This window comes from Strigops habroptila, chromosome 4 (genome assembly GCF_004027225.2).
Source record: "Strigops habroptila isolate Jane chromosome 4, bStrHab1.2.pri, whole genome shotgun sequence".
NCBI classification, from domain to species: domain Eukaryota; kingdom Metazoa; phylum Chordata; class Aves; order Psittaciformes; family Psittacidae; genus Strigops; species Strigops habroptila.
Genome location: NC_046358.1, coordinates 84,876,308 through 84,898,736, shown reverse-complemented (window position 1 = coordinate 84,898,736; position 22,429 = coordinate 84,876,308). Strand labels below are relative to the sequence as shown.

The 22,429-nt window shown below is 56.9% G+C and overlaps 2 protein-coding genes across 3 annotated transcripts; one reads left to right on the top strand and one right to left on the bottom strand.

The window, feature by feature from the left end:
- Nucleotides 1-12: 12 nt before the first annotated feature.
- Nucleotides 13-8,047, bottom strand: LOC115607597 (testis-expressed protein 2-like). Its single transcript, XM_030485083.1, has 13 exons — nucleotides 7,524-8,047; nucleotides 6,381-6,533; nucleotides 4,128-5,020; nucleotides 3,826-4,026; nucleotides 3,441-3,735; nucleotides 2,990-3,207; nucleotides 2,670-2,816; nucleotides 2,478-2,577; nucleotides 2,204-2,336; nucleotides 1,956-2,093; nucleotides 1,545-1,757; nucleotides 1,120-1,240; nucleotides 13-577 (listed from the first exon to the last, which is right to left on the bottom strand). Exons 3-13 carry the CDS (start codon nucleotides 5,010-5,012, stop codon nucleotides 404-406), a joined length of 2,625 nt encoding a protein of 874 aa, XP_030340943.1. The 5' UTR covers nucleotides 5,013-5,020; nucleotides 6,381-6,533; nucleotides 7,524-8,047; the 3' UTR covers nucleotides 13-403.
- A 45-nt stretch (nucleotides 8,048-8,092) lies between these two features.
- Nucleotides 8,093-11,002, top strand: MSRB1 (methionine sulfoxide reductase B1). 2 transcript variants are annotated; one of them, XM_030485081.1, is made up of 4 exons: nucleotides 8,093-8,192; nucleotides 8,610-8,752; nucleotides 9,152-9,266; nucleotides 9,864-11,002. In XM_030485081.1, the coding sequence occupies exons 1-4, from the start codon at nucleotides 8,138-8,140 to the stop codon at nucleotides 9,893-9,895; spliced, it is 345 nt and encodes a 114-aa protein (XP_030340941.1). In that variant the 5' UTR covers nucleotides 8,093-8,137; the 3' UTR covers nucleotides 9,896-11,002. The 2 variants fall into 2 exon arrangements, with proteins under 2 accessions (XP_030340941.1, XP_030340942.1); XM_030485082.1 differs by lacking the exon at nucleotides 9,864-11,002 and having other exon boundaries at nucleotides 9,152-9,232.
- The last annotated feature ends 11,427 nt before the right edge of the window (nucleotides 11,003-22,429 follow it).

Here is a 22,429-nt window from a genome sequence, read left to right as displayed (position 1 = left end):
CCTGCTAGGTAAGACTGGGCAGTGATGGATTTATTCAGCTTTGGACTCATTTCTCACCCCTGTTTTCCTTGCAGTCCAGCTGCCTGTGGGGAGGGTGGGATGTGTTGTGGAGCTGTGATGTCTTGGATCAGCGCTGATCCCAACTCCTTCAGTGCAGAACCAATCTGGGCGTCCTGCACCCTCTTTGGGAACCAGACAGTGGAAAGCTCAGCCCTCCGCTGCTCCAGAGCTCAGAGAACCTGGTAGGAGGTGCATGAAGTTCTTGTGTCTCCAGCAAACCCCTTGCCCTGTGTCTGGTTCTGCTCTGAACGTGTGCTTGCAGTATTTAAGGAGGAGGCTCATCTACAGAAGTGCTGAGGATGAGATGAACCGAGAAGCTCAGACCCCACGGCACTGGCTGCAGTCAGTGCCCAGGTCCTGGTTGGCCCCGTGTCCCAGCAGGGTCCCTGTGCTCTGTGCAGTGGCTCTGCCCTGCCCTTGGGTCCCTGGGCAGTGCCCCCATGGGTGGCTGAGGATCCAGGCCAGAGCTCATGATGGGAATGATGAGATCGTCCATGTTTGGCATCACCAAGATTTTCTGCAAAGAGGAAGCCAGAACAACAAGTCAGTGGCTTTGAATGCTTCAAGAGTGGTCAGGGCAGAGGGCAGGGACCAGCACTTCGAAGCCACTCAGATGGGCAGCTCTCTGGGGGGATTTGGGTACCTAAATACTAGTGGAGACATTTCTGCTCTTGAAGGTGAGAGGCTGAAAACAAATCAGCAGGTACTTTATGCTGGTAAATCTCCCAAACATCCCCAAATGAGAGTGGATGTGGGAATTAGGCCCTTCTGGGGATGTCTGCCTGGGACTTACTGACTTTCCTAATCCCCCTGCTTGGGGCAGGGCTGCGTATGAAGGGAGGAAACCACTTTTCCTCAAGCACTCCAGTGCTCAGAGCACCAGCTCTTGGAGCTCGTTCTCCTTAGGTTGTGCTTCTTGACTGTCCAAAGCTGGACAGACCGGATCAGATGTTGGTGTTCTGTTTAGGATAACCCCGGCCCAAACTGAGGTCTGATTATCCCTGATGGCAGCAATGATGCTTCAGCGGGGTTTGCTGAGCCCTGTTACAGAGCAGGCACCTGAAACTCGTGCTGCAGCTTCTTCTCGATCCACTCGGTGACATGGAGGAACGTCACCTCCCGCTCGCCCAGCTTCGGGCGCACCTTCAGCTCCAGCTGTGGCGGCACTCGGAAGCTGTACCTGCGAGGGGAAGAGGCAGAAAGCATCATGTCCTGGCTATAGGGTACAGCCCATGTGGCCTCACTGCTGGGCTTTAGGGACCTGCCTCCTGGGAGAAGGTGCTGGGATGCAATGGGAGCTCTGGGTCCCCAGATCCTGCGTGGAGGCTGGGATTAATGAGTGTGAGGTCTGGGAGTCCCTTTGGGTGCTTGCTGGCACCCCGGATGAACCCAAAACCCCAGAGATGGGTGCTTGGCCAAGCCATGGGGAGCTGGGAGAGGAGGATGAGTGTATGTCTCTGCATGGGAGGAAGAGGAGCCGGTACCAGACACGGTCCGTTGGTGGCGGTGGGATGTTCACAGCCAAGGTTCCTGCCAGCTCCTGCACCTCCACCGTCAGCAGCAGCGGTGTGTTGGAAACCTCCTCGATCTTCTTCTTGATGAACTCGTTTTCAGTGGCCCTCTGGAAGTACTTGGACTTGGCAATCTTGTCCACGAAGCGCAGGATCTTCCGGCTTGTGCTGTTGCCGCTGACGTGGCTGAAGTGAAACCCAGACAGACCCGCGCCTGCTTTCAGCATCCCCCCGCCATCAGCCACAGCACCCACAGGGACAGGAGTCCCCTTTGAAGGGCTGCCATGATGTGCCTGTGTGCTTCTTGCTGGGAAACCAGCCCCCAGCCCCTGTGCTGGAGCAATCCCATGCCTCCCATGGCCCACACTCCATTTCACCCCTTACCCCTCGGCGCTGGGTGGTGGGACCCGCTCCCCTAGGGCTCCCATGGGCTCTGCAGCAGCAACATCTTCCTCATCGGAGGATCCGGCGCTGGATGACTCCGCATCGCTGTCTGCCAGCAGGATCAGCCGTGGCCTGGCCCTGCGAGCCCCGAGCAGCATCATGGGGTGAGTCCCTGGGGCTGGCACCCTCTCACCTCGCCAGGCAAGAGGAGGAGGAGGGTGAACCCCAGCCGTGCACGGTCTCCTTACCCCTCTCCTCCTGCCTCTGCTGGGCCGCTCTCCTCTGCAGCGCTCTCCTTCCCCAGCTTGCAGAGGTTCATCTTCGTCTCTAGTGTCATCTGCAATGAGCCGCTGTAGGTGACCTCCATGTCCACCCAGAGCCCTGCCAGGAGAGGGATGGGGTGAGCCCCTGTCAGCTCTGCAGGGGCTGAGCCTGCCGAAGCCTCCCTGCTTCAGGGATTGGGCTGGTACCTCCATAACATCTGCCATGGAGCCAGCCCTGGCATCCCTGTGGGGCTCTTACCTCGGTCGTTGATGGTGGGGTTGGAGGCGCTGAGGACCGAGGGGATGGATGTGCCCATGTCCAGCTCCGTCAGTGTCAGCTCGTTCATGAAATAGGGGAGCTGATGGAGGGAAACCACATGGGGATGGTCACTGCAGCCTGGCACCGTGGGGATGGAGCTTCCCCGGGTGCTGCGATGCTCCTGCCCCTCACCTTGATCTTGCTCAGCTTCTTCTGGATCTTGTTGGACACTTGCTCAGCCCAGTACCGCTCCCGGAGGAAGTCCCAGAAGATGCGTCCCACCAGCGCGTTCATCCAGGCCATGCAGGTCTCGCTGCGCCCCACTGCGTCCTCGCTGAGCTGTGGGGGGACAGGAGGCACCAGCCCCCGGGGCGGGGTTGGCCCCATGAGCACTGGGACCCACTGCTGGGTGCTCCCCTGCACCATGGCTTGGCTGGGAGAGGAGCCACAGGACTGGAAGTGGCTGCACACAGGATCCATCAGCCTCTGCCTATAGCTCATGTCCTGCTCACCTTTGTGGCCATGGGGCTGCCCAGTGCTCCGTGAGAGGGGCTCTGCTCCGGGCTGCCCCCGACCTGCGCTGGCACGAATCGGGCCATGTAGGTGCTGTAATCCAGGAAAATCTCCTGCTGGATGCTCCCCGCCAGGTCCTTGGGTGGGAGAGCGGAGGGGATGTCCTCAGAGCTCCCCCCGCTGCTGCTGCCGCTGCTCTGTGGAGCTGGGCCCATGCCTGGGGACATGAGAGGTGACATGCTGCCTGGCCGTGATGCCAGTGATGTGCCAGCCACCCTGTGCTTCTACCCATCCTCTAGGCTCAACCTGTGCCTCTTTGCTATGCTCTGCGCTCCTTCCTGTCCCCCCATGCTCATTGCTGCCTATGAAAGGCTCATCTTTCTGGCTTATGGGCAGCTCCCACCCAGCTCAATCCTGGCATATAGCAGAGGACACGATGCTGCTTCTCACCTTCACTGTGGCTGCTGCTGGGTGTCCCGCGGGAGGCTCGCACGAGGTGCTGGTACCACTCCTCCTTCTCCCTCCCCGTCCGCCCGAACAGGTACAGGCACCGCTCCCTGATGTCCCCTGGGACATCCTGCCCTGGCACTGGTGCCTTCTTTGTCCCTTCATCCCTCTGCAGCTCCGCATCGTGCTCCTCGCTGCTCCTGCACTCCCCCTCCGCCGGCTCGGGGAGGAGGACACAGATGGGGTATTTCTTGTTCCACGTCCTTTTTCGGGCCAGGCTGGTCGGGCAGAGGAAGACCTGCAACACCAAGAGGGGCGGTGAGGCTAGGCCAGGGTGTACGGTGTTGAGGGTCTCCATGGGAGGGCCCTTGGGCACCACCAGGATCACCTTGGCATCGGTCAGGTCGTAGGAGCGGTGGCTGATGAACACAGCATCGAGGATCTCCTCCTCGAAGGTGGCTCTGCGCGGGATGTTGCTCTTGGGGTAGGACAGCTTGAGGGTGGCCCCTTCCAGCACCGCGAGCACCGAGTGTGTGAGTGAGGGGTGGAAAAGCTCCGGGTCGTAGACATGCAACTGGTTCATCCAGCCCTGGGTGAGGAGGGGACACGGAACTGGCTGCTTCCCACAGTGCCATATGGGGTGGCATCTGCACCCACCACCACCCAGTGTCCCATCCACCCCATCCCTACCTGGAGCCGCTGTGCTTCCCGCGGCTCCCCCGGCAGCAGCTTGGGGCGCAGGGAGCCCCGTGTCACCGGCGGAGCCTTCGGTACGAGGAGGAGGATGGCGAGGAAGCCGAGCACCATCCCGCAGATGAGCCCCAGGCAGAGGCCGGCGGCGTAGGGCGGCAGCGGCAGCACGAAGTAGCCGTAGGCGAGGAGGGCGATGGAGGCGAGGGCTCTGCCCGGCACCGCGGCCCCGGGCCGCGCCGGCGGCGGCTCCTCGGGGGGCGGCAGCCGGGGCTCCGCGTCCCGCTGCGCCACCTCCACCACCTGGATCACATCCCCGTAGGAGCAGATCTCGTAGCGGCAGTTCAGGGTGGGCTCCCAAGGGCTCCAGTCCCGCACCCGCTGTCCCCTGCGGCCCCCCAACTGCCCGGGGCTGCCCCCCGCATCCTGCCCCCCAGCGCCCGCCTTCGCCCGGGGCACGGGGCTGCTCTCCTCGGCCATGAGCCGGCTGAGCCGGCTGAGCGGCTCCTGCACCGCCTCCGACAGCCGCCTCCTGGTGTCCTCCAGCCGGGCCTCCCGCAGCCGGAGCAGCGCGGCGCGGCTCTCCGACGGGGAGACGCTGGGGGAAGATGGGGCCGTGCGGGACCTGGCCGGGCTCAGCCGGGGCTGGGGGGGCCGCGGGAGGTCAGCCAGGAGCATCCCGCTGGATTGGGATGCAGGGGGAGGCTTTATGTCCCCATCCACTGGGAAAAGACCGCAGCCATCCTGGCCTCCGCCATCCTCCCTGGTGCCAGTGGGATGCGGCGTTATCCCATCGGTGTCCCCACGCCGGGGGGAGCCCGGGGATGGTGCCAGAGTCGGAGAGGTGGCCGCTGCTGCCGCAGCCTGGTCTGCCATGGCTCGCATCGCCGATGCTGCCAGGGAACAGGGGGGAAGCAGCTCAGCTCTGTGTCACCTCGAGGCACAGCATGTCCCTGTCCTTCCCCATCAGCATCGCCACAAACAGGAGCAGGGTGTCCTGGGGGACCCCATCACCTTCCAGCCTATTTGGGGTCATGGAGCTGCTAGCGGATGGGAGGCTTGTGGCTTTCCCTGGGCTTCCCGGCAGGGATGGGATGGAGAAGACACCATGGTAAGATGACAATGACAAGGGGAGCCGCTTGTATAAGGAGGATAAACCTCAGCAGTGATTTAGCAACGGGGCCTCTGAGAACCTGGAGCCGTGAGCCAGGTCTGCAGCAAGACAAGGGGGATTTTTCTGCATCAGGACATTCCATTGGTCCCAGTGGAAGTGCAGGGGCTGTCAGGAGGGATGCAATGCCAGCCACCAGGACTCTGACTCCTCTAAATGGTCCTTGCTTAATGCTTAAGTGGTTTGGCCCTTAATCTATTGCAGGAGCCTGAAATGAAGCAAGCCTGAGCTGTGGTCCTGGTTCAGCTCTGGAAGCAGGGGTTGGCAATCTCTGTCTTTACTGAAGGGGCACAAAACTTTTCCTAACACACAAAGTTTCCCTATCCCTGAGGGTGTTCCTGGCCATGGCAAAGCTTTGTCCCACCCCCAGCAGCCACTGTGATCCCTCCGTTGCTCCATTCCTGCCAAAGCCATGGACCTGAGCCTGCTCCTGAGCTGTGCCCCTGATTTTGGGAGAGAGGATGGGGCCTGCAGGATGGGCTCAGAGGGATCATCATGAGGCTGAGCCCAGCACTCGGTGGGTTCCTCTTGCAGCATCCCTGCAGCAGGAGCCAGGAGACCATCCCAGGGAGCTGGGGCTGAGCAGGACAGCGGGTGCTGCCCCAGGGCTGCCTCACACCCGCATCCTCCTCACCCTGGATCTTCAAAGCACTTCAGTGCCAAGAATCAGTGACAGGCTCTGCTGTGGCTGCCTCCAGCCCTGTTTATATAATCTCATGTTTTGTGGGCTTTCGCTTTGCTTCTGGTTTACAGGAGCCACTTGTTAACCCCAAATGATCCACGGGTGACACCCAGCACCCAGCAGAAACCCTGGCTGTGGCGCTGGCACTGTTGGCACCACCAGCACCAGCCAAAGCACTGAAACAGCAAAATGGGGAGCAAGGGGAGGAGAATGATCACTAGAGCTGGGCCAGAGAAGGGACCCCTTCCCCAACGCCTCCCACCCAAGCATGGCAAGTGAAGGGAAGCTGAAAGTCCCACTTGCCCCTCATCATGCAGGTTTCTCAGGGACCCCATGCCACAGCCATCCCCAGTATCCCCAGTACCACCCATCACCCTTCCTGGCCCTTGGCTGTGCCTACCAGAAAGCCCCGGGGCTGGTCCTGGGCTGGTCCTGCCAGGTCACTGCTCCCTGTCCCCACAGGATTAGGGGGACACCAGCTCCCCTGTGCTTGTGCTCTGCTCCGTGTCTGCCTTTTCCTTACAATCGCTCCGGTATCCGTGGGTTTTAAAAGCTAAAAATGCAGAAAAAGACTGTTTCCTGAGAGACCATTAGCACAGTGGGAGACAGGGATAATAATAGCCTGGGATTGTATGGGAGTCTTCATCTGCCAGGGACCGCAAGTACAGTGGGGGCTGCAGATATGCTGCTGAAATGCAGCCACCCATGGGTGCTTGGGAGGGTGGGAGCAATGGGGATGGACCCGGATGGGTGCATGGCTGGAACACCAGGAATCATCAGTCCCAGGGGCTGGAGCGGGGAGCTCAGCCTGCCCAGAGGAGAGCCTGAGCTAATTGAAGCTGGCAGCACCCAGTGGGCAGGAGCAAGGCCAGGGCTGGCCCCATGCCGGGGTCTCCATGGGGTGATGGAGATGTCCATTGGCATTAGGAGCAGGGACCCATCCGAGTGCTTCGCTGAAAGGCCCTAACCAGCAGCAGGGCTGGTTCCTTGGGGTAGTCGCTGGCTTCTGTCCGAAAGGCATCAGCGTTTTTGCTCTTGGCCCAAGGAAGGTGGAATTTCCATGGGAGCTCATTGGATGAGGACTCATCCAAGAGTCCTCAGATAAAACCAGGGAAGAAGAGACTCGTGGTGACTGTGTTGTTTTGGCAGGAAAACTGGATGCTTCCCACCAGCTGGATGCTTCTCCTGGAGCCTGCCAAGGTTCACCTTCAAAGCCAGGTTTGAAGGCTTACCAAGGCTTACCTTGCGCATACTGGGCTGCTGCCTCCTCCTTCCCCTGGAGCCCCACACACCCCATGGCTCAGCCCCACATCACCTCTCGCTCTGGCCTCCAGGGGGTCCCCACGGGTGACTCCCAGCCTTGTGCTCCTGGGGTGATGGGATGGGGGGTCCCCACTGACCGTGGGCCCGCACCCCATCCACTGAGACCCCCGGGAAGGGGGAGCCCCTAGTTTACCCCAATAGCTGCCCAACCGCCAGAACCCGGGCCCGATCCCGGTCCCGGTTCCCTCACAGCCGGGGCCCGCTCCCGCAGCGCCGGTACCTGGGATAGACGGGGAAGGGCCGGAAAAGGACGCTCAGTCCCGGTGCCGCGGGAGAACCGGTGCTGGTGCGGGGGGGGAGGATGACGGGAGGCTCAGTCCCGGTGCCGGGGGTGCCACCGGACGCTGTGCCGGGGCAGAAGAGCCGGTGCCGGCGCTGCAGGAGGCCGGCCCGTCCTGATGATGCCGGGATCCAGGCACTGATGCTGGTGCCGGTGCGAAGAGCCGCTGCTGGAGGCGGAGCATCCGCCCTGATCCCGGTCCTGGTCGGGTGCTGGTGGCCGGTGTCCCGCTCCAGCCGGCGGGGCCGGAGCATCCGCAGGACCGTGCCGGGTCCCCGCTCCGCCCCGCGCCCCCGCCGCACCCACCCGGAGGCTTCTCCCGCACCCGGGAGCCCTTCACCGGGGCGGCGGGGCCCGGACCGGGGCTTCCCACGGGGGCGCGGGGCCGAGCGGACCCCCCCTCCCTGCACCGGTATCGGGATCCCCCCCGCTCCGGCACCGGGATCCCCGCTCCGGTACCGCCTGCCCCTCGGCGCCCTCTGCTGGCCGCGGTGCGGCGGTGCCGGGGCGGAGCCGGGGCGGAGCGAACGGGCCCCGGTGCGGCGGGCGCAGCCATGTCCTTCTGCTCCTTCCTGGGGGGAGAGGTGTTTAAGGACCACTTCAAACCGGGTGAGCGCGGCCAGGCAGGGGCTCTCGGGGGGCTCTGGAGGCCCCGTGGGGTTTGGGGACCCCCCGAAAGGGCTGAAATCCCCGGGGTGGGGGGTGGGATGCGGGTGTTCTTCCTGTGGGCATCCTCCACCCGTGGGAACCGGGCTGGGGGCTGGTCCTTGTTGATACTCCCCTATGGAGGGGGGGGGACACAACCCTGAGTACAAAGATGGGGTTGGGGGGGTCTCTATAGGAGCCCTTTGAGGGGATCCCATCCTGCTGTAGAGGGGCCCCTATAGTGGATGTGGGTTGTAGCCGTAAAGTCCGGTGTGGGTGTCCCATGTCACCGTGCTAACATCACGGAACCCCATCCCAATCCCTTGGGAGCCACCCGGGTGCTGCCCCCAGCACTGACCCCTCTCCCACCACCCACCCCAGGCATCTACGTCTGTGCCAAGTGTGGCCATGAGCTGTTCTCCAGCCGATCAAAGTATGAGCACTCATCCCCGTGGCCAGCCTTCACCGAGACCATCCGTGAGGACAGCGTGGCCAAGCGCCTGGAGCGGCCGGGGGCTTTAAAGGTGCCAACTCTGAAAATTTGGGAACACCAAAACAACCCCATGGGCTGTGGTTCTTGTCGGTTCTCTGCTAAGGCCCCTTGTTGGATGCCAGAGAGGGACTCTTCATCAGGGACTGTAGCGATAGGACGAGGGGTGATGGGTTCAGACTGAAACAGGGGAAGTTCAGGTTAGACATTAGGCAGAAGTTCTTCCCTGTGAGGGTGCTGAGGCGCTGGCACAGGGTGCCCAGAGAAGCTGTGGCTGCCCCATCCCTGGCAGTGTTCAAGGCCAGGTTGGACACAGGGGCTTGGAGCAACCTGCTCTAGTGGAAGGTGTCCCTGCCCGTGGCAGGGGGTTGGAACTGGATGAGCTTTAAGGTCCCTTCCGACACAAACCATGCCATGATTCTGTCATTTCTAGGTGTCTTGTGGCAAGTGCGGCAATGGACTTGGCCACGAGTTCCTCAATGATGGGCCAAAGAGGGGCCAATCCCGCTTCTGAATATTCAGCAGCTCACTGAAGTTCATCTCGAAAGGTACCGGCTGTGGTTTGGCAGCTCTGCCAGCCCATACAGTTAGTTAGCTGATAGCCACACACTGTATGCGCTGCACTGCTTTCGGCGGGGTGTAGCTGGTTGTTCAGATAAGCCAAGGAGCCAGTTCCATCCTATATAAATCTCACATGCTTCACTCCACTCAGGTGGGGCTCCCATTGTGAAATAGGGAGTGTGGGGGACCTTCTGGCTGGGGTTATGGGTCTCCCTGTGTCTGAGGGGCAGCTCAGTGCTGGGGGTTTCTGCTGGTGGTGTACAGCAAGGGCAGGGAGCTCCTGCGGTGGCTTAAATGGGGCTGCGAGAACTTGCTGGTTCATTCCTTGGGGAAGTCAAGTGGGAGCTCTGAATATGGCTCTGTGGGGAAGGGCTTCTTGCTGTTGTGGTTACCCTGCTCTTGGCTCCCATAAGTCAGAAAAAGGCTTTAGGAGGCCAAGTTCAGGGCAGCCCCGCAGCCGTGACTTGCTTCCCGCTTGCTGGATGTGAGATGTTGGCTGCATGTAGTGAAATAACCACGTATAAAGGGGCCGGTGGCTCTGGGCTGAGAAGCATGAGCCCTGATTTTTCTTCCCTCTCTTTCAGGCAAAGCAGACAAGGACCTGAAGGAGAAGTAAACACGCTGCTCTACCTGCACACTGCTCTTGGGCTCATCCTGCATTCACACCTTGGGGCCCTGGGGGTACCAAGAGAAACCCCAAAGAAGCTCCTGGTGTGCCCGGGCCGGTTCTTTCTCCGTGCTGCTCTGATTTGGGGTGCTGGGAGGAGCATGGGGGGGAAAATGGGGGTGCTGGAGCTCTGTGCTTTGTGGGTGGGTTGTATGAGCTGCACCTGAGGGTGTTTCACACGACTTGGGGTGATGCAAAGGCTACAGCTCTTCATTGTACCCACCCTTACCCCCTCTGTTCTCCCCAGCATCCCGGCCTCTGCCTGTAGCAGCTACTACTGTGTCCTTTAGAGCAGCTCATGTGCCTGATGTGGCACTGATGCAACCCAGAGCTGCTGCTGTGGCATTTCCAGAGAGTAACTCTGGATTAGCTGAGGTCAAAGTCTGGGTTAATCTCTGGTGCTATTCTAGGCTGGGATCATGGTATGAACTGCCCTATATAAACCCTCCCAGGGTGCTAGGGCGAGGATGGGTTTATGATCCCACTAGACAGCAGCCAGGTATTTTATCCCTCATCTTGCACACAGTTCTAGATCTCCCATGTCCTCTGGGCTCGATTCTCACTTGGCCTTACACAGATTTATCACTGTGCTCTAAACTCCAGTGGTACCAATGGTTCCTCAGTGCAAGGGAGGGCAGAATCTGGCTCACGGGCTGCACTTTGCACAACTCAGGCGTTAGGGATCACAGCTCGGAAGGGCTATGACACTGATGGCTCCTTAACTCAGCATCATGGCCTTCCCTCCCTGTCCCCCAAACCAAATCCTCCTCTGTAGTTACACACAAGGAGTTTTGAAGGTGGCAAAACCCTTTGCTGACCCAGGGTCTGGTGGTGCAGCTCCAGTGCAGCACATGGATGGTTTGGGGAGGCCTCACTGCTGGTGCTATTACCGTGCTGCTGTGCTCAGCTTTTCTCTACATGGGTTTTGCCTCAATCCCGGCATTATGAGGGTACTGAAACAAAGTGCAATGCACCAGCTCGTTGCCTGGAGCTCACTGCTGGTCTTGTACCTCTTTCTGTACTGAAAATAAAGCACTGAGTCACTGTGTTGGAGAAATAACCTCTTCTTTTAGAGTGGCGATGGCACTATGGAGCATCTGCCAGGGGATTCCTTCGCTGCTTGGTTTGCCTGGTGTTGGTTGCAGTGATGGGGAGGCTGCACCAGTGGTGGGATGCGTGTGAGGTAGGCACAGATGAAGGCACAAAGCTCTGGGCAGGTTTCATCTGGAGTGTCCAGCCTGCAGGGTTAGCTTGAGGTTGGTGTGTGTGGTTTAATCCTGTATCTGTTACCGTTACCCCAGGTTTGCTGTGTGAAAGGGGAATGCTGATGCATTGGAGCCTTTGGGCAATCCCAGGGTCAAAACCTTCACTGGGGAAGGTTTCCTTTTCACTCCAGTTGGTGGTTTTGCCCAGCTGAGGCTGGTTTTAGCTTGTTTCATGGTGTGTTGTGGTACCTGCTGGGCTGGCAGGATTCTGTGGGCAGAAGGGGTTTGAGTTTCAGCAGTCTCATGATAGTTTCCCTGCACGAAGCTCCGTGCAAGACTGGAAGCTGCAACGCTCTCTGCGTCACAAAGATCTCTTCACCCCATCAGAGCTGGATACCGGGTTTATGGAAGCTGGAGACTTGAGCTGGGCTTTGCTGGACCCCAGTTCTAAGGGGGTAAAGTCCACTGTGGAGCAGAGGAGCCAGCTCCATGTCTCCCTCCTATCCCACAGCATCACCCTCACCACCTTCCCCATCCGCATCCAGCTGTAATTACTAATCAAGGCCCAGCCTAGAGGTTGCTTCAAGCTGCTTTTCAATCAATTAATCCTCTTATCTGCTGCTTTGTCCCTGCTCTGGTGACCTCCACACGAGTCCCATGGGGCAGGAGCTGCCCCTTGGCTTCCCACCGGGGACCACTGTGGATGCATCCATCCCTGTGAATCCTGCCCTCACCTGCACCGCTGGGAATGGAGGTATTTTTGGGGTGGTTTCCCTTGAGATGCTGCAGTAGAAGGAAACCATTGGTTGGGAATCACCACTTGGGAGGAGCAGTGGTGATTCCTGCCACCCGTGGCTGCTCAGCACCGTGTCTCACGGGGACACAGCGTGTTTCCACGCTGCCTTGCAGTTCGTGGCCGCAGGCACGGGAGGGTGCAAGTGCTTTTCCTAACCCTTCCCCAGGCGCTGCAGGGAGGGAGGGATGCTGCTGGTGTGGGCACCGCATCCTCAAAAGAACGAGATCGAAACAACGTCAGGATCGTTTAAATAGGGATGGGACATTTTCCTGGAAATCCATCCAGGACTTCACGTTAAAGACCTGAGGCTGGAGACTGGGCAGCACCTGGTGCTGAGGATGCAGGATGTGACCCTGCAGGTCAGATCCTATCTCATCCCTTCCCAGCTCCACCATCCCCAGCACCATGGGGTCCTTCATCCTTCCTGGACCACTGCAGCACTGAGCATCCCCATCACCTCCACCAGTCTGTGGCCAGTCCTTCTCCTCCACCATTCATCCTCATTTAATCATTACGCTAATGACAATTTGGGTTGAATCAGAGGATTTTGCTTAGTTGGGCAAATGCAGCCCCATAGCAGCGCTGTGGGTTTAATGACAGAAATTGGATTATGTTCCCAGGCCGACACACACTTCCCTGCTTGTTCAGAAGATCATTCATTTCCTCCGCCATAGCCTCCAGCTGACCTCCCCTTTTAATTCCTTAATTTTCTTATCCGCATGCCATGGAGAGGAGCTGCCTCTTTGACCCTCCTCGGGATGGCTCCGGTGGCGGCAGAGCACAGCGGGGCTGAGATTAATTCTCCTAATAAAGATGACAAGCCCCAGAGAAATGATGTTATGCAAGGAAAGAGAAAACGACCCGGAGGCATCGGGAAGCTCTAATTGCTGTGATTCCTTGGAGCCAGCACAGCAGGAGCGAGCCGGCAGTGCTGCACCCGGCTGCTTTCACCTGGAATCATAGAACCATGGAATGGTTTGGGTTGAAAGGGACCTTAAAGCTCGTCCAGTTCCAACCCCTGCCACGGGCAGGGACACCTTCCACTAGAGCAGGTTGCTCCAAGCCCCTGTGTCCAACCTGGCCTTGAACACTGCCAGGGATGGGGCAGCCACAGCTTCTCTGGGCACCCTGTGCCAGCGCCTCAGCACCCTCACAGGGAAGAGCTTCTGCCTCAGAGCTCATCCCAATCTCCCCTCTGGCAGGTTAAAGCCATTCCCCTTGTCCTGTCCCTACAGGCCCTTGTCCAAAGCCCCTCTCCAGGTTTCTTGTCAACTCTTCTGTTCTCTTTGTGTTGGTTTATTTAATTTACCCTTTGATCAAGTTTTTTCCACTCCAGCAGAGCCTACGGGCTCCTCCTGTGAGCACAGTGACACACTGAGGGTGAGGAGGATGCACCCGGCTGTAAACATGCACCAAGACCCCAAAACAGCTCTTTTGGGGTTTTACACATTGGGCATCCCTTGCGGCAGGCAGCGCAGCCTGATTTAGGGTACTTTTGTACAGTCCCATCCTGGCAAATGGGTGCTTCAACCCCAGTCACATATCCAAGCTATCTGGGGTCCCATCCTGGTGATGAGCTCTAGAGCATCAGTTTGCTTAAAGGCGTCACTGGAATTCCTAACACTGAACCACTCTATGATGTCCTTGGGATGCTACAGGAGGTGAGGTACTCACTCCATTCTGCATTGCTCACCTATCCCTCAGCACATCCAGTGACAGCTGGATAAAACTAAAGGCTCATTCTGCTTTATTCACCAACAATAACTTCATTTCTCCCTATTCCAGGCTTCCTTCCACCGGCCGGGTGCTCGCTGGCCTCACTCCTGAGGTTTGATGAATCCTCCCAAAGCCACAAGGTGGAGAAATGAGTTTTCGGTTTGTGGCGTGTGTTAATTTGGGAATTGATGGCTGGAAACACTGGGAGCAGGTCTAGGCATGCAGGAAAAATGTTCAGCTCAAGGTAAACGTTAATCTTGGGGTTTTTTTCCTTCCCTGGCTGTTGAGATCCGACGTTTTAAGGCAATTAGTGAGGGGTTATTTGTTAATCAGTCACACTTCTATGCTTGCTTTGGGGTCTTGTCTCACGCTCTCAAGTGCACATCGCTTCTAATCATGAGCTTCACATTTGACGTGGGATATTCCTGTCCCTGGTTAGTCGTGTGTGCTGTGGTGCAGACACACTCCTGTGCTCAGGAATGGCTGCTGCATGCACCAGGATGTGATGTGGGATGATGGCGGTGCTGCCCTGCCCCTGCCCGGAGAGCCGTGTCCGCTGCAGGCTCCATCCTCAGCCCAAGCACATCCTAAGGTTTTGTGGTGCATGGGTCTCCCAGAGTTTGCCCAGGGGGGGATAAGCACCCCCAGCCAAAACCCCACCCCATGAGTGGGTGCAGGCAGAGGCGGTGCCAGCTTCTGGAATGGTGATGCCACACAGGGGTGCCCACAGCACTCCTGTCCTCTCCATGCTCTGGTGTTGGGGCTGGATGAACCATTCCCAAAACGCATCACCCTCATGGCCCAGGGGAAAGGCCCCACCAGGGAAAGCTTCTCCAAGGCTGCACCAGCATCATTACAGCCCTACGAGCACTGGTCCAGCCTTGTGAGCATCAGTCCAGCCCTGCAAGTACTGGTCCAGCCCTGTGAGCACTGGTCCAGCCCTGAGAGCATCACCTGAGAGCATCAGTTCAGCCCTGCAAGCATCAATCCAGCCCTGCAAACATCAGTCCAATGCTGTGAGCATGGGTCCAGCCCTGCACCAGCATCGGACCAGCACCATGACTGCTCCCGTGCCCACCCCAATGGGCCACAACCCAAAACCCCACCAGTGGAGGGTGAGGGTGATGCCTGGCCGGGGCTCTCCTCCCTGCGATCCTCGTGGCGTGCGCTTTTAAGTGATGCACTTTACTGTCTACGGTAATGATTTGTTGCTTGTAAAACCACTGTGATTAACTACAGTTTAGCCTCCTGGTTTCATGTCTTATCATGTTTCATCTCACACAAAAGACATTTACAGTCTATTTTCAACTTCAAAGCAAATGCTTCTTGCGTGAGCATTAAGGAAGGCAAATATTTAAGCAGAACCTGTATGGTATTAGCGTCTCTTGATGTTCCCTGCTGAGTGAGGATTGATGGCTGCCTCAAAAGGCAGGTTTTTCCTATTGTTTTATGCACCAGTGATTAATATTTCATGTTCCCACTGTTATATATTTGCTGGCTGGCACTGGCCTACCCTGACAGTGCTTTCTTCATGTCTTACATGTCCAGCTTTTATGCACTTCAATATAGGAAGTGTGACTCTTGGCAGGGTCTTCTGGTCTTATTGAAGCCTCCTGCTGGAGCTTTTTGAATTAGGTTCATCTTGATGGCAACAGGGTGATGGCACGTTCTCCTTCTGCACTGATATCTCTGTCTTGTGCTGTGCCCCAGCCCAGACCCCTTTTGTGCCCCAGCTTTCAGGTGGGTGCTGCAGGTTGTGCCATTGGGCTGGCACTCATCTGGATGGGGACTGTGGGGATGGCACCATGGGGACCGGATCCCGCAAGAGGGTGAGGCTGGATCCTGGGATTCCTGATGAGATGGGGGGATATGGACCAGGGCGAGAAGCTGCTCCCGTCCCTGATAGCACCCTCTGCTCAGTGCCTATGCAGCACTGGCATCACCCTGAACCCATCTCAGTGCACCATCCAGCACCATCCATGCCACCCCAGTGGGGTTTCTGCTCCCCAGCACCAGTGGAAGAAACACAGTGTTTGCGCTGGAAACTGTTTGCACTGGACTTGCCAGCACTTCTGCACCACAATCCCCAGAAAACCCATTGCGTTCCCAGCCAGTCTTGTCAGGGCAGGATGAAAATAGCCCAGGACCAAATTCCTCTGCTTTGAACACGATGACACACTGGCGTGCGCTCGTCTGAACACTAAACATATTAAGAGCAGGAACTGTAAGGGCCGGCTCTGCTTATCATCCAGCTTGGAGTTAATATAATTCAATTAGCATGAACAGTAAATATAGCTCGTTTTAATTTAGATGGAGAGGTTGCTGTGGCTTGATCCTTTCATTTCAGGAGTAGGGAAGCTGTGGGATGACTGCCAAGAGGTCCTGCAAACCCACATTTTCCTTGGGGCCATGAGATCCGGGTGCTTGGTGAGCAGCACCCGGTGAGGAGCTTCCCGGAGCAGCCAGGAGGATACAGTGGTTGTGAACTGTTATTAGATGCCAAATAAAAGACTGGGAAGCCACCAGGAGGGTGGCTATTTAAAGAGTCTGTTTAAAGAGGACAGGATCATCTTGGGAGAGAGTTTGGAGCCATGTGTCTCCAGGGTTGTGCTGCATTCCTGGGAGATGATGTGAAATGCGTGCATCTTGCCTGCATCACAGTCTATCTTTGTTCCCCTCTGACGTCTTGAGTTGGGGTTGGTATTTTATGGCCACGGCTGGGCCTGCCAGCAGCACGACAGCTCTGCTGGAAATTAACTTCTCTGCGCTTTAAAAACAGTCTCAAAGGCATAAAACTCAAAGTAAGAGATCAAACTAGTTAATCTAGCATTAATTTAAGCCTTTGGCTCTGGTGGGTAAAGCATCAAGGCTCTGATAGGGATGTAGTGCAGGCGAGAGGTGCTGCTTCTCCCAGCCACATCTCATGTCCGTCCATCCATCCCTCCCTCCCTCCATCCATCCATCCATCCATGCGTTGGGGCACGGCACACTGCACAGTGCAGCTCCCTGCCATCTGTAACCCCAAATGCGATGCTTTCCATCCACCCATCCTGATGGTGAGACAGGAATGGGGTGGGATGCTCTTTTCCTGGGAAGTCCAGCTCAAGGGAACAAGGTTTGTGGGTGCAAGTGTGCACAAGCGTGTGGTGAGGTCAGAGATGGGTCATGAAATGAAGCTCATGAAATACATCCTTCTGCGCTGGTGAGGCCGAGGGGAGTGTGTTCCACCATCAATCCTGACATTGCCACATAACTTAGATTGCACTTAATTAAAATAGCTCATTTAGCTGATGGTTTCTAAGATGCAATACTGGAGATTGTCTCATTTTCCCATCCAGCCCATGCACAGCAGCAGGATGGCAACAACTGGACATGGCCACTTTGGTGGGATATAGGGAAGACGAGTAAGACCGGCTGCCTGTGCTGCTCCGGCTTGGAGCTTGGATGGGAACAGGCACAGAGGGATTGGGGATTTGGTACCCAAAGAGGCTTGTCTGGTACCAGGGATCTGAGCCTCCCTGTGTCCCAGCTCATAGATGAAGCAAGGTAGAGACCAGCAGCCACCTTGGAGCTGGTCCAGGTTGTCCTATCGCTCCGTGCTGCTTCAGGATAGGAGCTGGAGGCTCTGCTGGTGCCACCATTGAGCTCATCCTCAGCCAGGCTTCCCGGTGTGCCTCTGAGGTGCGGAGACCCCCTCCTCTATTGCATTGCCAAATAGCTGTTTATCCACTTCTCAGGGTTCACAAGGCCCACAGTGGGACTGGCTGTGTCACCTCCCTGGCTCTTTAGACCTCATTGTATTTAGTGACCTGCCGAAAATCAGCCTCAGCTTGAGCAATGGGCAAATACGTCCTTTCCCAGCCCAGAAGCACCAGCTGATGAGCAGAGAAAGCTTGGCCCTGCTTGTCCCATTGCTTTGCAGAGCTGGATGTGTCAGTTGAGGATGTGCCCATATCACTGGCTCATGGACCTGTGTTGGAGCTGGGCATGAGCCTGCGGGGTCCTGGCTACTGGGAGCCCTGCAGGAGTGGGGCACCACAGACCTGATCCTGCCTGCAAGGCTGCTGGGCAAAGCGGGTGGTGTGGTGAGGATGCTGATGGGGATGAGTTGCTCCACCTGGTTCAGGAATCACCCAGAGCAGGGCTTAAAGGAGGGAGCAGCCAGTTCTGGTCTCTTTCAGGATGAGATCATCTGTATTTTGAGGCAGAGGCTGCTTGGGGACCACTGTCAATGCTGAGACCCCGAAACCCTCCAGGTAGAGAGCGCTGGAGTCAGCAGGAGCAAGCCCTCTGCCCAATGGCCCTGTTTGGTGAGTGGATGCTTTGGCTGAATATAGCAAATCCCCAAGACCTGACTTAAACACCAGCTCTGCGCTATACCCCTATCCCTGTGGATATTGTATTTCATTGCATTTCATTGTGTATTTTAGAAACTGAACAATAGATGTCGCATAAATGCTGGTAAACAGGAGGGTGAAGTGTTGCTGTGGGGTGGGAGCTGAAGAGTGGAGCCCCCAGTTTGGGTGGTGGAACATGGGGATGTTCCTCAGTGGAGCTGCTGCACCCCCTAGCCCAAATACACCCACAGCCCCCAGTAACCACCCTGTTTTGTGGGTGCACGACTCCTCCAGAGAGCTGTGAGCCTCAGCAGGTCTTTGCTGGGCAACTTCACTACTGGAATGCATGTCCATGCCTGGTGAGATCCATGTGGATGGTGATGGGGAGCTGGGGGCTTTGGAAGTGGGCGGATGCAGCTCTCAGCTGGGCTTCCCATGGGATGGAGGCTGCTGTGGTCCCTCAGGCTCTCTGTGAGGTGAATTTCCCTTCAGAGCAGGGTGGTTTCTGCAGCCCAGCTTGCCCATGGGACACATCCCTGGGTTCTTGGAGCTGAAGGAGGCTCCTCACAGAGCTGCATCACTGCTGGGGCCCCTGTGCTGCATGGACAGGATGGAGCTGCTGTTTACTGTGGATTTTGGGGTGTTATTTTGCCTTTTGCCTTGTTCCAGTTTAGCTTGGGGGTGCAGTATTTGTAGGGGGGGGAAGCAAAACCCAGTGGCTGCATATTCCTGCATACCTGGGCTCCCCAAGGCAACACTCTGCCTGTTGCAGACCCCACTACCTGGGCTGGAGTGGGGCAATCGCTCATGTGTATTGAGTTTTATCCACATGGGTGTGTGCAGGATGGGTGAGGAGAAGCCTGGAGCACTTCTTGTTGCTGAGGGATTCATTGGGAGCTGGGTTTAAACTGGGGGGAGCTAACGACAAGCTGTATTGTGTGCCAATACATGTGAAGGGCGAGATGAATCGTGTCTTCAATTACAGCTGCTCACGTGCGTGAGTCGCCAAAATATGCAAGGCATTCCTTTAATTTCTCCATCGGAGGTTGGCCGGGATCCTGATGCTTATCAAACCCCTGGTTTTGGATGTGGGCTCTGGGGAGGAAACGTTGCTCTTGTAGACAGCTTGTGTCAACCCAAGGCATGGCTTAAACCTTCAAAACTGGGCCTAAATTGAAGCTATGCATGGGGAAGGATGGGTTTTAGCCAGTGTTGTGCAGGATCTGATTTTCTGCTTTGCATAAGAGCCAGGGGGATATTTTGGATCCTGGTGTCCAAGGGGAGCTATGACCATCCTAAGCTTGGCCTCAGCCAGGCTGTGAGTAGCTCCTGATGCTTCCTGGGCTGTTCCCAGCATCCTGGCGCCAGGATCCTGCTATCCCCAGGGAACCGCTGCAGAGCCATCCTGGTGCCTACCAGGAGAGCTCTGGCTGGAAGGCTCCAGCCCATGAGAGAGGTTAAATGACTGCAAACCATAAAGGAGTCTGTAAAATTAGCTGGTAATTAGCAGTGCTGTAGCGTACAGCCATGGCACGCTGCTGCTCCTGCAGGGATGGGTGCATGTGAGACATGGGTTTGCTCCCGAGACATTTGCATTGCTTGTAGCCCAGAGCTACCACCTTGTCATTGCAAAATTAAGAGAAAACAAGTGATTTGTTGCTATAAATGATAAAAACAAATGGAAACACCCCCCAGCAGAGCTCTGGCAGGGAGGACATCTGCCTCCTGGTGCTGTGGTCTGCAGGAGGGGAAGGGATGCACAGAGAGAGTGTGGCAATGGGCAGGACTGGCACTGCTTGGTCCAGGTATTGGGAAAAAAGGGTCCAGAGCTCCGGACCCTGCTCCATGTGTGGATCACAGCACGTAGTGATGGATGGATGCAGGTTGGAACTGAGGCTATGCGCGGTCTGGTGTCCCCTGCTGCTGCACCGAGGCACAGCCCCCAGTAAAGGCTCCCACTGCTTCTGTGTTGCTGTTGGTGATGCTGGTTGGACACAGGTTATCTGCTGGTGAATTCTGGGGTTGATGCTTCCCCTTTGCCCTGGGCTGGGCAGCCGCTGAGGCGAGCAGAGCCGAGGACTGCAAAGCATTTGCCGTAGAATCTGAAGAATTTGGAGTGAAACCCCCAAAGAAATTAAGGACAGATGGGTTATAGGGGAAAAAAGAAACCCAAACTCTTTCTGCTGTTTGGTGCCTGCCTCTGCGGCAGCCCCTCATCCCTGCTGCAGCTCTATGATGGTTATGGGGCTGGATGAGCATCCTCCTGCGCAGTGGGGACACCAGCACCTCTGCCCTGGGGATGATGCTCCCACAGCAGCCAGGTCCACCCCTGCTCTCTGCCCATGGCCAAACATCACCACTTCCATGGTGATTATCCAGAAAGACTTGGGGGTTTCCTATGAAGAGATCCCTGTTTCCATCCTACAGTGGAGCAGGGCCTCTGGTGAAGCATCAGGAACAAAGCAAGACACGTGGCAAGAATTAATCTCTCCCTTAATTACCAGCTCCAGGAGAGGTTCTGGGGTGAAGCCAAACCCACCAGCAGCAGTGGCTGGTGCTTCCGGGGGTGTGAGGGGTGCGAGCCCCATCCCCATGTCCATGTTTATGGGTTGTAATCTCTGGGATTAGGAGCTTTTGCTGGCGCACCGCCCAACACTGCATCAGCCCCAACACCTACGTGCTGACTTCAGCATCTCAAGTATTTCTGATGCAACTCCTTGTTTGTTCCTCCTGAAGCAAGCTCCATGCTGTCGAATGTGTTAATGGGGAGAAATGAAGCATAATTGTTCCTTTGTGTAAAATCAGTGGGTAGAATAGCAGCGGCTTGGCTGCAGAACTGGAGCTGCAAACAGGTTGTGGTGTGATCCACCTGGGCTCTGCTCTGTGTGCACTGGGAGAGCAAACCTTCTCCTGGGAGAAAATCAGCTCCTCTGCCCACTGATGGGAAGAGAAAGGAGGTCACAGACTCAGAATGGTTTGGGCTGGAAGGCACCTTAAAGCTCATCCAGTTCCAAACCCTGCCCCGGGCAGGGACACCTTCCACTAGAGCAGGTTGCTCCAAGCCCCTGTGTCCAACCTGGCCTTGAACACTGCCAGGGATGGGGCAGCCACAGCTTCTCTGGGCACCCTGTGCCAGCGTCTCAGCACCCTCACAGGGAAGAGCTTCTGCCTCAGAGCTCATCTCAATCTCCCCTCTGGCAGGTTAAAGCCCTTGTCCTGTCCCTACAGGCCCTTGTCCAAAGCCCCTCTCCAGGTTTCCTGTAGCCCCTTTAGACACTGGAGCTGCTCTAAGGTCTCCCCTTTAGGAGCCTTCTCCAGGCTGCCCCAGCCCAGCTCTCTCAGCCTGTCTCAATAAAAAGAGAGGGAAAATGGTACATCTTTTCCTCTCTGAAGCTGCTGTGGGTAATTGCTGTTGTGTAGGGCTAATTTATTATGGTGTGTTTGAGATGTTTCCATAAGCCAAGCTGTGGTAAGCAGCATCCTGATGAAGCCAACACTGGCACAGCCGTGGCCAGGCTGGGAAGGAGGAGAAGGAGGAGGCAGGAGGAATTAGTGTGCTCCAGATGCAAACAATAAGGCCAGCGGATCTTGATTTCATCTGTCAAGTAATTGGGCTGGAAGTCTATGCATGCTAATGACTCCACATCAAGCAGCTCAGTGCTCAGATGTGACCCATCCTGCTCCATGGGGAGAGTGGGGGGCTGCAGCCCGCCGTGGCCATGATGAATCTCCCCCAGATGTTATCCCATAGGGGAAGTAAGACCCACATGTATGTTATTAATAATGCCAAAGATCTAAGGTTAAAAATGACCACGGGGTGTTCACATGAGCCCCGGGATGTAGGTCTTGCGGACTGGTCCTGCTGTGGGGGGCAGCGGGAGAAGGGCTGGGGTGGCCTGGCTCCATGTCCCAACTCTGTACCTGGCATTGCATGGGGTGGGTGAGCACCAAAGTGGCAACCAACACCCTGTTGTGGTGGTTTTGGGGAGGAAAAGGATGCTTTGAGGAGTTCTGACAGCCATGAGAGTTAAAGATGGGGATGACATGAGGAGAGGGATGCAGGGATGTCCAGGTTGGATGGGGCTTGGAGCAACCTGCTCTAGTGGAATGTGTCCCTGTCCACAGCAGGGAGTTGTAACCGGATGAGCTTTAAGGTCCTTTCCAACCCAAACCATTCTATGAAGCACCCAAATATTCAGGCATGGGATGCTAGTGGGTACCACAAACCCATGTGGAGAGATGCTGGTCTGAGGGCTCCCTGGAATGGCTTTTCCCTGTGGAGCAGAGCTCTTGGGCTGATGAGCCTCAGGTTACTGGTTCCGGCACCATCCCTCCCAGACATGGCAAAGCCCGAGTTCTTGGCCTGAAAGCTCCTGTCATCAGCTGAGCTCCAGACAAAGCCCCAGCTCCTTCCCACAGAGCCAGCGAG

Coding starts and splice junctions, on each gene's coding strand:
- LOC115607597 (XM_030485083.1), bottom strand. CDS start 5,012: ATGCGAGCCATGGCAGACCAGGCTGCGGCAGCAGCGGCCACCTCTCCG. Junction 3,736..3,825: donor ACGACCTGACCGATGCCAAG/GTGATCCTGGTG, acceptor TTGGTGTTGCAG/GTCTTCCTCTGCCCGACCAG. Junction 2,578..2,669: donor AGAAGCTGAGCAAGATCAAG/GTGAGGGGCAGG, acceptor TCCCTCCATCAG/CTCCCCTATTTCATGAACGA.
- MSRB1 (XM_030485082.1), top strand. CDS start 8,138: ATGTCCTTCTGCTCCTTCCTGGGGGGAGAGGTGTTTAAGGACCACTTC. Junction 8,193..8,609: donor TAAGGACCACTTCAAACCGG/GTGAGCGCGGCC, acceptor CACCCACCCCAG/GCATCTACGTCTGTGCCAAG. Junction 8,753..9,151: donor AGCGGCCGGGGGCTTTAAAG/GTGCCAACTCTG, acceptor TGTCATTTCTAG/GTGTCTTGTGGCAAGTGCGG.